General features: G+C 35.9%; 1 protein-coding gene across 8 annotated transcripts in view; it reads right to left on the bottom strand.

Moving 5' to 3' along the window:
* PPHLN1 (periphilin 1) overlaps window positions 1-15,139 on the bottom strand; it is a 142,417-nt gene that overhangs the window by 42,675 nt on the left and 84,603 nt on the right. For all 8 annotated transcript variants that reach the window (XM_006933619.4, XM_006933622.4, XM_011283878.3 and 5 more), the window contains one exon: window positions 4,904-5,044. In XM_006933619.4, coding sequence (XP_006933681.1) covers window positions 4,904-5,044 — 141 coding nt within the window. The remainder of the gene's footprint in view (window positions 1-4,903; window positions 5,045-15,139) is intronic.

Here is a 15,139-nt window from a genome sequence, read left to right as displayed (position 1 = left end):
GTACTGTGTTTGAGGGTTAAGAGATGGAAAGTTCTTTCTTCAAGACTGCTAGTTTGCATAGCAAAAAGTCCTAATAAACAGCAGTTACTCACTACCTTTAGTAGTTGTTTAATTAGTAAACTGCTTTTCTGCTACTTATGTCTGTCTGTAGGAGGATTTTAGCCACTGTGACATTCATAGTTGTATGATCTACTAGGCAGAACATGCATATGCATATTATATATACACACATTATGTTATATATACTACATACATGTATATGTTATACACACATATTTATATAGATCCACTCAGATTATCTGATTCCATCTGAAAAAAGAAGATAGAAGACTCTAATCCAGATCTTGCCACTAGGGAATTACAAAGAGATTTTTAAATATAATTATTTATTTTGCTAGACCTCCAAAAAACAGAGGATCTGATCTCACGGATAGGCTATGTCTAAGCACAATTTTAACAAATCATGAGGGACAAATCTTCAACATGAAAAGGTTCCAAACAGTTAAAGTAAATATTACCTTATCCCCAGGGGTACAACAGAGGGAAGAAGGGCTATGTAATAATACAGATTTCAATTTGTGAGGTTTGTTCAAAGTGCCAATTTTTTAAAAGATTCCTCACTGATAAAATAGCAAGTAGTGGGATGCACTTAATTTCAAATCAAATAAGTCAGTAATAGGTATGTGAGGACTTGTGAGATATGACAGTTAAGGGGTTAATGACAAATACCTGAGTCAGATTATGAATCACCCATACTTTTGTAGGTTGTCTATCTAGGAAATGCTTATAATGACAGGAGAAATTTTGAAATCTCTCTAAGCTAAGAAGCTAGGAACCTCAAAAAATACTCTGGTAAGTCAATGTAAAAGTGGCCCAAATTGGGTAAGAATGGGTAAATCTAGGGAAATGAGGGTAAAAAGAAAAAAAAAAAATACCATAGGATCTAAAACATAAGGAGGCTAAATGTGCTGTGGCAACAGAATGAATCATCTCCATTAAAGGATACTGAAGTACAAGGGGGATGATTCAAATGATCTCTATCTAGCAACACAATATTCAGAGATGCAACCTGATGTCTTCTGGCTCAAGGATTTTAGACTGTGGTTCTCTGTGCATATTTGACTACTAATGTGGGGAGCTTTATCAAAAAGCACCAACATTTCCAACCCTATTAAAATTCTTAAATGTCCAGGATGAGATAGCAATAATGTGGCAAAGAACATGAATATGCTCCCTCACTGAAATAATTCACATACAATCTACCTCCATATATATATATATGCCCTTAAACATCAAATAGCCACTTTGTAGGCACTTCGAATTAAACCAAATTTTGGCCTAGAGATTAAGTTTATTTTATATTGCAATATAGCCACAAGTTAATGATTTCCTTGGGGTTGAAGCACTGAAGAATCTAATACAGAAACGCTAAAAAAAGTGTTTGTGGTAATTTATCTTTACAAGATATCTAAACATACTGCACTTGATATAACAGACAGAAAAAGCAGCTTGGGCATTATACCAATATTTACATTTCTGTATTATTCCAAGCCTGAATTGTTGTCCTCATCTATGTGGGCTTTTTTGGATTATTATTTATTTTGTAAAATCATGAAATATTTCAAGCATGTGGAAAAATATAAAGAATAACTACTGGACAGCTGTGTAACTACTAGCTGGCTTTCTCAAGGCTTTGCATTATTCCTATTCATTTGGCATTTAATCCCTAAAACTAAAATGTGCAGAAGTTGAAAATGAAGAAAACAAGGGGGAAAAATCCCCTTAAAACTACTTTTTCTTTAAAAAAAAATTTTTTTTAACGTTTATTTATTATTGAGAGACAGAGAGAGACAGAGCATGAGCATGGGAGGGGCAGAGAGAGGAGGAGACACAGAATACAAAGTAGGCTCTAGGCTCTGAGCTGTCAGCACACAGCCCGAAGCGGGGCTCGAACTCACAAACTGCGAGATCACGACCAGAGTCGAAGTCTGGTCTTAAACGACTGAGCCACCCAGGTGCCCCTTAAAACTACTTTTTCATTTTTAAAAATCACTATAACTTTTAGACACAAATTTATAAAATAGTTATATATGATTATTTACTAGCTTTCTGACATTTTTGGAGTTTTTAAGGTTTGATTTTCTTGCCAATATATGTAAACCAAAGTGCTCTATTAAGAACAGAGTTTAGTAACATTATTAAGTACAATAATTTATGTTTAACATATAAAATTATTTATATTTAACATTATTAATTTTTCTGTTTTATAATACTTCTAATAACTATCTTTACTTCTCTAGTCATATCAGAATACAGTAATGTTCTTTTAGATTTTTTAGGTCATCTGTTTTGCTATTAAAATCTCAATATTCTTTAAGTGTGTACTGTTAAACTAGGCTGTTTATCTGACTGGTAGCTCATCTTTTCAAGATCAAATAAATCAACTATGAATAATAAGAGACAGGAGAAATATTAATAAATGACAACCCCAAATCCTCCTACCCTGCTACTTCAAATTCTTCTACCAATTATATTTTTAAGAGAAACTCTCCTTTAAATAACTGCTGTTTAACTACTAGGAATTTATCCAAAGGATACAGGAGTGCTGATTCATAAGGGCACTCGTACCCCAATGTTTATAGCAGCACTATCAACAACAGCCAAATTATGGAAAGAGCCTAAAATGTCCATCAGCTGATGAATGGATAAAGATGTGGTTTATGTACACAATGGGATACTACTTGGCAATAAGAATGAAATCGTGCCATTTGCAGCAACGTGGATGGAACTGGAAGGTATTATGCTGAGTGAAATAAGTCAGAGAAAGACAGATATCATATGTGTCCACTCATATGTGGAACTTGAGAAACTTAACAGAAGGCCATGGGAAAAGGGAAGGGGTAAAAATAATTACAAACAGACAGAGAGGGAGGCAAACCATAAGAGACACTTAAATACAGAGAACAAACTGGGGGTGGATGGGGACGTGGGGGAGAGGGGAAAATGGGTGATGGGCATTGAGGAGGGCACTTGTTGGGATGAGCACTGGGTGTTGTATGTAAGCGATAAACCATGGGAATCTACCCCAAAAACCAAGAGCACGCTCTATACACTGTATGTTAGCCAATTTGACAATAAATTATATTAAAATAAATAAATAAATAAACAAACATTAAAAGAATAACTGCTGTTTAGGTGGAAAAGAAAAATAGTATAAATCATTCATTCAATAAACACTTATCAAGCAGTTATTACAAAGTGCTGGGCCTAGGCATCGTATCAGGTGATCAGGTTAAGATGCAGTCTCTGACTTAAAGTGACTCAGGGGCTATTCAAGGAAGGGTCACTTCTAGGTTTATGACTCTATCCACCATCCAGAGAACAAATATTTCTTTTGAGCCCACTACATGCCAATCATTGTATTAGGTAATGGAGATAAGGGATAGTCACTACTCTCATGAAGCTTCCATTTAGGAGGGAGACAAATAAAAACATACGTCAAGTAGTAAAAAAATAACCCAAAAACTACAAAGAAAACTAAGAGTAAAAGGACAAAAGGACAGTAATTCTACATAGGATAATGATATTTATATACATGTTGGAGATACATCTGATGAGCAAACCTTTTATGCTCTCAATTAACTGGTATCTTGTAAGGCACCACTTTCATATCACCAAATTAAACACGATTTTTCTCAGTCTCCATTTTCCTTCTATTCTTCCAAGCATCTGACACTGACACCAAGCATGCTGACCACCTCCAGTTTAAAACTCTACTGGCTTACATGAAACATCCTGTATTTATTAGATTTTTATCCTTTGCCATTGGGGTAGCATCAATATGAGCTGTACAATCACAACCAGGATTTACTTAAGATGTTCTCCTATCCAACCAAGGCAAACAGATTTTAACTGATGTGAAAGTGGAAAGTACCCTGAGAAAAGATTTAACTTTATTCTTAATTCCCAATAGGTTTCAGAAGACTATATAACAATATGACATTTACTCAAAGCACTGGAGAGTAACATCAAAAACACTTGGACACACTGAGTAATGTAGAGAATTGTGAAATCACTATATTATATACCTAAAACTAATATAGCACTATATGTTAATTACACTGGGGAAAAAAATACTTACACAACATGTTACATGTTATAAAACCCTTTCAAATTTTATTTACTTCATTGAATCCTCTAAAGTTATAATACACCATGAGGCAGGTAATATTTCCATGTGAAAACATTTTAAATTTTGCTATGTATAATGAGCACATGTGAAGAGGACTGAAAATAGTTTTAAATCTTAATAGGTAAGACAAAGCCTCTAAACTTATTCCAATCCATAATTATATTTCACACTATATTAAGATATAGCTAGAAGGTTCTGACCTATAATTCCCTAAGCAATCTATTTAATCTATTAAAAACAAGATTCTAACTTTTCAGAATGGTATCATTAAAATTAAATCTATATACTTATCCTTTACTTTTTCTTTACTATTTGAAAAATGCTTAGAGTGTAATGAAAAACATAAACATCTGTAATGCCAATATTCTTAAAACAACATCTGCTAACATTCTGGTATATTTAACATTTCTTTCAGCCCATTCCTGTTAATTTTAATAGTTTAATTGCTTCATACTACCACAAATACTGATATTCCTTAAAAAAGAAGTTTGCTTTTTACTTAAAAAATAAAAAAGTAAACAAGAATAGGGGACCAAACTGATCAGTATTACTGTGAAATCAAATTAAGCAATTTTGATATTTTTTTAATTTCAGAATCACAAGTGAAAAAAATCTAAATGACATATTTATTCAATAAATATTTACTATAATTACCATGTGCAAAATGACAGGAACAAAGGATTATATACTTAAAGAAGACTGAATTCTCACCTGTTCAATCTCTTTGGTTTTTGATGCTATTGCTTTAGAGCGACTGGTTAGCTGACTGTCTTCAAATAATTCCATGCCATCTGTTGCATTTGACTCAGGTTCTTCTGGCTGGTCAATAAACAGTGGTGCTGTGGATCCTGCCTTTGAAAAAAATTAGAAAACCTTAATTATATACAGCATTTCACATGACTGTTTATAGGCCTTAACTGGCACATTATACCAAGAGAAAGTGCTACATTCAACCAGTTTTAAGAAGACACTTTCAATTTCACTCTGCATAATATGTGAGGAGGACCAAAGAGGAAATGATTGCTACTTTTTAAATTTTAGAGAAGACAAAGATTCTAGGCTTATTCCATTCCAAAATTATATTTCACATTACATTAAAATACAGCTAGAAAGTTTTGTCCTGTAGCTTACTCCTTAAGCAATCTATTTAAGAAACAGTGAAGAGAAAAAGTCTAATTGGAAGTGAGAGGTATGTGCACACATAAACATATTAAAAAAGAACATGGAAAAGGGTTCTACTTTCAGAAGTCAAAAATACCTTGCTCCTGTAGCAAAAAAAAAAAAAAAAAAAAAAAAACTATCGAAATCACTGAAAAGAAAATCCCCCAAATAATAATCACTATTTTATAGCAACAATTCATTAAATACACAATCCCACAAAAAGTCCATAGCTGACTACTGTACTTTCCAAAAACACTTTTGTGACAAAGAAAAAACTGAAAAAAAGGGGAAAACAATTATTTAACTACATTCGTTTATTCAAAAATTTACTGTGCGACACGTAAAGCAGCATTATATACAATAGCCAATTACAAGTAGCCCAAATGTCCATCAAGAGATGAATGGGTAAAGGAGAGGTGGGGTATGTATACAATGGAATATTACTCAGCCATAAAAAAGAGTGCAATCTTGCCATTTGCAACTACATGGATGGAGCTAGAGAGTATTATGCTAAGTGAAATAAGTCAGAGAAAGACAAATAGACAAATACCATGTGATTTCACTCATATGTGGAATTTGAAAAACAAAAATGTGCAAAGGGGAAGAAAAAAAAGAGACACCAAGAAACAGACTCTTAACTATACAGAACAAACTGATAGTTACCAGAGAGAAGGTAGGTAGGGGACTAGGTTAAACAGGTGATGGGGATTAAGGAGAGCACTTGTGATGAGTGCTGGCCATTATATGGAAGTCTTGAGTCACTATATTGTACACCTGAAACTAATATTACACTGTATGTTAACCAACTGGAATTTTAACAAGAACTTAAAAAAAAATGTTACTGTGTGACAGAGAAAGGAATATGGCAGCACAGTAGGAAGACCCTATGCTAGCCACAAATTCAGCTAGATAATTATAATCCTAAATACTCCAGAAATCAACCTTAAGATTGGCAGAACAAACTCCACAACTAAAGGCAGAGGAGAGGCCATAATGAAGGAAGTAGGAAGTGCAGAGAGATGGCTTGGGAGAGAAAAGAAGGATGGTGGCTGCTGTGGTAGTGAGGAAGCTATGGTTGCAGAGAAGGGTGACAGACTAACACACAGGGGAGTGCCTGGGAGAAATGAATCCCATAGCAATTGGCTTGGAAAATGAGAGGGGATGAATTTTTTGAGTTCTTGTAACCAGGCTAAAGCCTGGAGTTCTAAAGGTCAGCGAGCTTGACCTTGGGGAAAGCCGTGAGGCATTGGGACTGCTTTTAGAGAGAAGGCAGGGGAAACAGTCCTCAAACATACAGAGGGTAAACAGTGATCTGAAGAGCACCTGGGGCACACAGTGGGTAGGTTATTCCCTCATCTTGGAGTGTGTCCCAGAGAGGCAGCATTCATGAAGAGAACACTCCAGGAAAAAAGGGACAGGCAACCACCTTTTCTCTCCCCAGTCCCTCAGTATAAGCATAGAACCACCTATGAGATCCAGCACAATGACAATACTGCCTACTTAATTTGCTTACACCAAGGCCTGTTCCTACACCCCACTGTACTCTGGTAGAACTGCCTTTCCTAGTCACACTTACCTCAGTTCCAGCATGGCAGGTGCCCTTGCCAGAAGACCAGCCCAAACCCCTGCCTACATCCTGTCTCCTGATCTGGGAGTTTTGCAGAGCCTCAGTTCCAGTGCTGGTGGCAACAGGTCTCACATCTAGTTAAAACATGCTACATTCACACCAGGGCCTAAACACTACCCACAACAGGCAAAGAGAGTCTCTGCAGATGACTGTCCTAAAGGATAAAAAGGCCAGGAAAAAACAGCAGAGCACATATGAAGCAAACGCTGGAGATAATACTGGAAGAGCCATACCAGGAGCACAGTGGACACTACACACCAGGGCACTCACTACAAGACCTCTTCTTCACAAGACCATTACCTTCAAGAACAGGAAACATAATAGCAAATTTCCTAACACAGAGAAACAGGCACAGAAACTTAGACAAAATGAGAAGACAGAGGAATCTGTCCCAAATAAAACAAGAGGACAAGGCCATAGCTGGAGAGCTAAGCAAAAGAGAAGCAATATGTCTGATGGACTATTTAAAGCAATGATCATAAGGTTACTCACTGGACTTGAGAAAAGAGTGGAAGACATGGTGAGACCTTTAACAGAGAAATAAAAAAGAAACGATCAGAGATGAAAGGTGCAATAAGCAAGATAGGATATATGCTTGATGCAATGAATAGCAGACTGGAAGAATCAGAGGAATGAATTAATGAGCTAGAAGACAGAGTAATGGAAAGTTAGCAAGATGAACAAAAGACAGAAAGAAGAATTAGGCAAAACGAGAACAGACTTAGGGAACTCAGTGACTCCATCAAAGTAAAAACATTCACATTAGAAGAATTCCAAAGAAGAGAGAGAAAGAGAGGTAGAAATTTTATTTGAAGAGATAATAGCTAGAGACTTTCTTAATCTGGAAAAGGAATAGATATTTAGATCCAGGAGGCACAAACAACCCCCAACAAAATCAACAAAAGCAGATCCACACCAAGACATATTACAATAAAAATCGCAAAATGTACCAAAAAGAAAAAATTTTAAAAGCAGCAATACAAAAGAAGATGGTTACACACAATGGAAACCCCATAAGCCTACCAGCGGATTTTTCAGCAGAAACTTTCCAAGCCAGAAGGGAGGGGTACCATACACACAAAGTGTTGAGTGGGAAAAATCTAGAGCCAAGAATACTCTATCCAGCAAGACTATCATTCAAAATAGGAGGAGATAAAGAGTTTCCTGGACAAAAAGTGAAAAACTTCATGACCACTAAATCAGTCCTGCATGAAATATTAAAGGGCCTCTGAGTGGAAAGGAAGACCAAAAGTGACACTAAGAAGGAAGGAAACACAAAAGCAGTAAAAATGACTATTTTTGTAAATATCAGTCGAGGAACTCACAAAATAAAAGGATGTAAAATAGGACAACATATCCAAATGTGAGGAAGAGTGAAGAATGAGTTCAAACTTAACCGCTGAGTTAACACAGACTGCTATATGCAGAATATGTTATAAACAAACCTAATGATAACCACAAATCAAAAAGTACTAATATATATGCAAAGAATAAAGAAAAATGCAAATATATCACTAAAGAAAACAAGCAAACCATGAGAAAGACAAGACAGGATCAGAGAAAATCTGCAGAAACAACCACAAAAGAGGTAATAAAATAGCAACACGTATAAATCAATAATTACTTTGAATATAAATGGAATGTAAATCAAAAGACACAGAGTAACAGAATGGCTAAGAAAACAAGACCCGTCTATATGCTGCTTACAAGATACTCATTTTAGACCTAAATACACCTGCAGATTCAAAGTGATGGGATGGAGAAACACTTATCATGCAAACAGAGGTCAAAAGAAAGCCAGAATAGCAATATTTATATCTGACCAAATAGACTATATTTTTATTTTAATTTCATTTGTTTTAAGTTTACTTATTTATTTTGAGGGAGACAGAGACATCACGAGTAGGGGAGGGGCAGAGAGAGAGAGGAAGAGAGAGGAAGAGAGAGAAAATCCCAAGCAGGCTCCGAGCTGGAGCACAAAGCCTGATACAGGACTTGAATGTATGAAGCCGTGAGATCATGACCTGAGCCAAAACCAAGAGTCAGACACTTAACCGAATGGGCCACCCAGGCACTCCTATTTATTTTTATTTGAGAGAGAGAGAGAGAGAGAGAGAGAGAGAGAGACAGAGAGACAGAGAGAGACAGAGAGAGAGAGAGAGAGAGACAGAGAGAGAGAGAGACAGAGACAGAGAGAGAATGAATGAATGTGAGTGGGAGAGAGGGGCAGAGGAAGGGAAAGAATTTTAGCAGGCTCCACACTTAGCATGGAGTGCAATGTAGGGTTCAATCCCACAACCCTGGGATCATGAACTAAGCCAAAATTAAGGTCAGATGTTCAACTGACTGAGCCACCCAGGAGCCCCAGACAAAGAGACTTTAAAACAAAGACTTTAAGAAGAGACAAAGAAGGATGCTATATAACTATAAAGGGGACAATCCAACAAGATGTAACAGTTGCAAATATTTATGCCTCCAACATGGAAGCACCCAAATATACAAAACAGTTAATAGCAAACATAAAGGAACTAAGAGATAATAACACCATAAATGTAAGGGACTTTAAAACCCGCTTACATCAACAGACAGGTCATTTGAACAGAAAATCAACAAGGAAACAATGGCTTTGGGCAACACACTGGATCAGATGGATTTATTCAGAACATTACATCCTAAAAATACAGAATACACATTCTTTTCAAGTACACTTGGAACATTCTGTAGAACAGATTATATAATAGGCCATAAAAGAAGCCTCAACAAACTCAGAAAGATAAAATTATACCACACATCTATTTTGACCACAGTGCTATAAAATTAGAATCAACCACAAGAAAAACTCTGGAAAGAACACAAACTACATGGAGGTTAAAGAACATGCTACTGAACAATGAATGGGCCAACCTGGAAATAAATAAAAAAGTACACGGAAATACACAATGGTTCAAAAGCTTTGAGATGCAGCAAGAGTGATTGTAAGAGGGAAGTTTACAGCAATACAGGCCTACCTAAGGAAGCCAAAATAATCTCAAATAAACAACTTAAACCTAAAGAAACTATTAAAAGAACAACAACAACAACAAAAAATTAAAACCAGCAGAATGAAAGAAATAATAGATTTGAGCAGAAATAAATGACACAGAAACTAAAAAAAACAACAGAACCTAGATCAATGAATCCAGGAACTATTCCTTTGGGAGAAAAAAAAAAATCAATGAAATTGTTAAACTTCTAGCCAAACTTATCACAGAATAGTATGAAAAAAAGTATATGCCAACAACCAAGACGAAATGGATAAATTCGTAGAAACATATAACCTACCAAAACTGAAAGAAAATTTGAAAGACCAATTACCAGCAAAAAAAGTGATTCCATAAACAAAAACTCCCAGCAAACAGAAGTCCAGGACCAAATGACTTCACAAGTGAATTTTACCAAATATTTAAAGAAGAGTTAATACCTGTTTTTCTCAAACTATTCCAAAAAATATAAGAGGAAGGAAAACTTCAAAATTCATTCTATGAAGCAAGCATTACCCAGAAATCAAAACCAGATAAAGATACCACAAAAAAAGAAAACTACTGGCCAATATCTCTGATGAATGTAGATGCAAAAATCCTCAACAAAATATTAGCAAACCAAATCCAAGAATACATTTAAAAGATCATTCACCATAATCAAGTGTGATTTATTCCCCTTGTACATCACAGGAGTGGTTTGATATTTGCAAATCAATCAACGTGATACATAACATCAATAGGCACAGAAAAGGCATTTGACAAAGTACAACACCCATTCATGATAAAAAGCCTCCACCAAGTAGGTTTAGAGGGAAAATACCACAATGAGATAAAGGCCAGATATGAAAAACTCACAGCTGACATTATCCTCAATGGGGAAAAACAGAGCTTTTCCCCTAAGGTCAGGAACAAGACAAGGATGTCAATTCTCACAACTTTTATTCATCATAGCACTGGAAGTTCTAGCCACAGCAATCAGACAACAAAAAGAAATAAAAGGCATCCAAATTGGTAGGGGAGAAGTAAAACTTTTCATAATTTGCAGATGATATGATACTATACATAGAAAACCTGAAAGACTCTACCAAAAAACTACTAAAACTGATAAATGAATTCAGTAAGGTTGCAGGATACAAAATCAATGTACAGAAATCCACTGCATTTCCATTTACGTAATAATGAAGCAGCACAACGAAACCAGAACAATTCCATTTGCAATTATACCAAAAATAATAAAATACCTGAGAATAAATTTAACCAAAAAATGAAAGACCTGTACTAAAATATAAGACACTGATGACCAAAATTAAAGACACAAAAATATGGAAAGACATTTTATGCTAATGGATTGGAGGAACAAGTATTGTTAAAATATCTATACTACTGAAAGCAATCTACAGATTTAATGCAATCCCTATCAAAATAACAACAGCATTTTCCACAGAACTAGAACAAACAATCCTAAAATTTTTATGGAACCACAAAAAAGAAAAGAAAAGAAAAGAAAAGAAAAGAAAAGAAAAGAAAAGAAAAGAAAAGAAAAGAAAAGATCCAAACAGCCAAAGCACTCTTAAAATTTTAAGAAAAACAAAGCTGGAGGTATCTCAATTCCAGATTTCAAGTTGTATTACTGTAATCAAAATAGTATGGTACTGTTACAAAAACAGACGTATAGATCAATGGAACATAACAGAAAACCTAGAAAAATAAATATGATCAATTAATCTTCAAAAAAGCAGGAAAGAATATCCAATGGGAAAAAGACAGTCTCTTCAACAAATGGTGGTAGGGAAAGTAGACAGTGACATGCAAGAGAATGAAACTGAACTCTTTCTTAAACCATACACAAAAATAACTTCAAAATGCAAAAATAAACTACTGGGAATTTATCAAAATAAAAAGCTTCTACACAGCAAAGGAAACAATCAACAAAACAAAAAGGCAGGGGCACCTGGATGGCTCAGTCAGTGAAGTGTCCATCCTTGGCTTGAGTTAAGATTTCATGGTTCGTGGGTTCCAGCCCTGTGTCGGGCTCTGTGCTGACAGCTCAGAGCCTGGAACCTGCTTCAGACTCTGTGTCTCTCCCTTTCTCTGTCCCTCCCCCGCTCGCGCGCGCTCTCTCTCTCTCTCTCTCTCTCTCTCTCTCTCTCTCAAAACTAAACATTAAAAAAAAAAATTAAAAAAAAAACTAAAAGGCAAACTACTGAATGGGAGAATATATTTGCAAATAACATATCTGATAAAGGGTTACTATCCAAAATACATAAAGAATTGATATAACTCAACACATTATAAAAACAAATAATCCAATTAAAAATGGGCAGAAGGCAGGAACAGATGTTTCTCCAAGGAAGACATCCAGATGGCCAACAGACACATGGAAAGATCTTCAACATCATTCATTATAAAGAAAATGCAAATCAAAACTACAATGCAGTATCATCTTACCCCTGTCAGAATGGCTAAAATCAACGACACAAGACACAACAGGTGTTGGCAGGGATGTGGAGCAAAAGGAACACTCATCTACTATTGGAATACAAACTGGTACAGTCACTGTAGAAAACAGTATGGAGGTATGCACTACTCAGTGTTTACAAAAGTGCTAATTCAAAGGGATACATGTACCCCTATGTTTATAGTAGCATTATTTACAATAGCTAAGATATGGAAGCAGCCCAAGCGTCCATGTACTGATGAATGGATATAGAAGATGGGGTACATATGTGCAATGGAGTATTATTCAGCCATAAAGAAGAATGAAATCTTGACATATGCAACAACATGGATGGAGCTAGACAGTATAATGCTAAATTAAGGAAGTCAGAGAAAAACAAATACCATATTATTTCACTCATATGTAGAATTTAAGAAACAAAACAAATGGGCAAAGGGGGAAAAAAGGGAAAAAGAGACAGACAGACAGACAGACAGAAAGAAAGAAAGAAAGAAAGAAGAAAGAAAGAAAGAAAGAAAGAAAGAAAGAAAGAAACAAACAAACAAACAAACAAACAGACTGTTAACTATAGAGAACAAACAAACTGATGGTTACCGGAGGGAAGGTGGGTGGGGGGATGGGTTAAATAGGTGATGGGGATTAAGGAGCACTTGTCATGATAAACACCAAGTGATGTATGAAAATGTTGAATCACTATATTGTACACCTGCAAGTAAAATAACACTGTAAGTTAACTAACTGGAATTAAAATAAAATTTTTTTTAGAAAATTAAAAACAAAATTTACTGTATGACAAATACCAAACACTGTTCCAGGAACAGTGGATAGATACATTAATGAACACAACAGAGCAAAGTTCTTGCCTCTATGTAACTTGCAGTAAGCAATGACTTAGAGTAAACTGTAAAGTTTGAGCTCATATACTCTACTGCCGCATATGTTAGGTAGGTGGGAAATGAGAGGGAAAAAAAGAAATAGAACTTATTTCAAAAACTGAATTTTAAAAAATTAAGTAGTGGCAAAAAGCAGTAGGTTTAGTGAAGTCACAAGATATATACTAATGAGTGGTAATTTTCACTAGGAAAAGCACATCAACTCCTAGTGTATTGGGAGTGTATACTGCCACAACTTCTTTACACAGTAATCTGGCAGCATGTATTGCAATTTAGTACATGCGCCTTTCACCCAGCAACTTCACCTCTAGAAACTTAATCTACAGATACAGACATGAGCAACAGATACTAACACATGGCTGCCACTGATAGCAAATGACTGAAAACAACCTACATGTCCATCATTAGGACAAATAAATTATCCAGTATGTAGAACTATGGGATATTAAGAAATCATCTAAAAGAATAACAGCCTATAATTGTTGTATAATGTACTCTAATTTTTCTCCTGGAACATTCTGGAGGTCATTCATTTCCTATCAATATACTGCCAACTGTAAAAAAAGAGAGAGAGGAAGTATGTGTATATGTACGTTTATGCATATATATATATATGTACATATATACACACACATACACACACAAATGATCTCTGGAAGGATGCTATCTATGGGGGAAAAGTGTAAAAAAAAAAAGGGGGGGGGCGGGTGGTGGTTGGCTCAATAGGAATAACTTAGAAGTAAGGAGTAGGATGGAAGGGAGATGCCACACATTTTTGTGACATTTGAATTTCTGACATGTACATGTATAATCTACTTTTTTTAAAACCTGGTTTTCGCAAGTCTAAGTTATATATTTTAAGAGATTTCAACTGAAAATATACCAATCACTTAAGGAAGAAAGCAGTGAAAATCAGGGAGATGCCACAATAGAAAGCATCAGAAATCTGTCTCCTAACATAAACAACAAATGCACTGGAAAACATTGTCTGATGTAACCATTCTGGAACTCTGGATTCTCCTGAAGGTTTGCAACTTCCAGAGGAATACATGGAAAACTGAGGTTAATTTCAGTTCTTGCCACAATAGCAGCTATCCATCACAACCCTCAGCCACTTGGCGGGTAGGTACCTGAGGTTGGGCAAAAAGGACCCCATTTTCCAAACATCAGGAATCTGTGCTCTGATCACTGATTGGGGCTTGCGATCACAAAGGAGTAAACAGCCATTGCTCATATCTCCTACTATTGTTTCAAACCCCTCCTATTATGGCTGAAGTGACTCCCGTGAATTAAGCTGCCAGTACCCTTTTTCCTTTATTTTTCACTTCTTCACCTTTTGAAAGTTAGATGTTAATATTAGGACATTAAAAAAAAACCCTGCTTATATGGGGCAAGTTAAAAAGTGACTGTACATTCTAAGACTCAGAAAGGACCTTAAAAAATTTTTTTTTCAACGTTTATTTATTTTTGGAACAGAGAGAGACAGAGCATGAACGGGGGAGGGGCAGAGAGAGAGGGAGACACAGAATCGGAAACAGGCTCCAGGCTCTGAGCCATCAGCCCAGAGCCTGACGCGGGGCTCGAACTCACGGACCACGAGATCGTGACCTGGCTGAAGTCGGAGGCTTAACCGACTGCGCCACCCAGGCGCCCCTCAGCAAGGACCTTAAACTGACACCTAGACTCATCCTCAGCACACAGACACCACACAACAATAGAAAGGGATGTGGGGAGAATATCTGATTTCGGAATTATCGGTTATTAGATTCAAATGCCTACTGTTCAAAA

Source organism: Felis catus, chromosome B4 (assembly GCF_018350175.1).
Source record: "Felis catus isolate Fca126 chromosome B4, F.catus_Fca126_mat1.0, whole genome shotgun sequence".
NCBI lineage: Eukaryota > Metazoa > Chordata > Mammalia > Carnivora > Felidae > Felis > Felis catus.
This window is presented reverse-complemented; position numbering and strand designations above follow the sequence as displayed.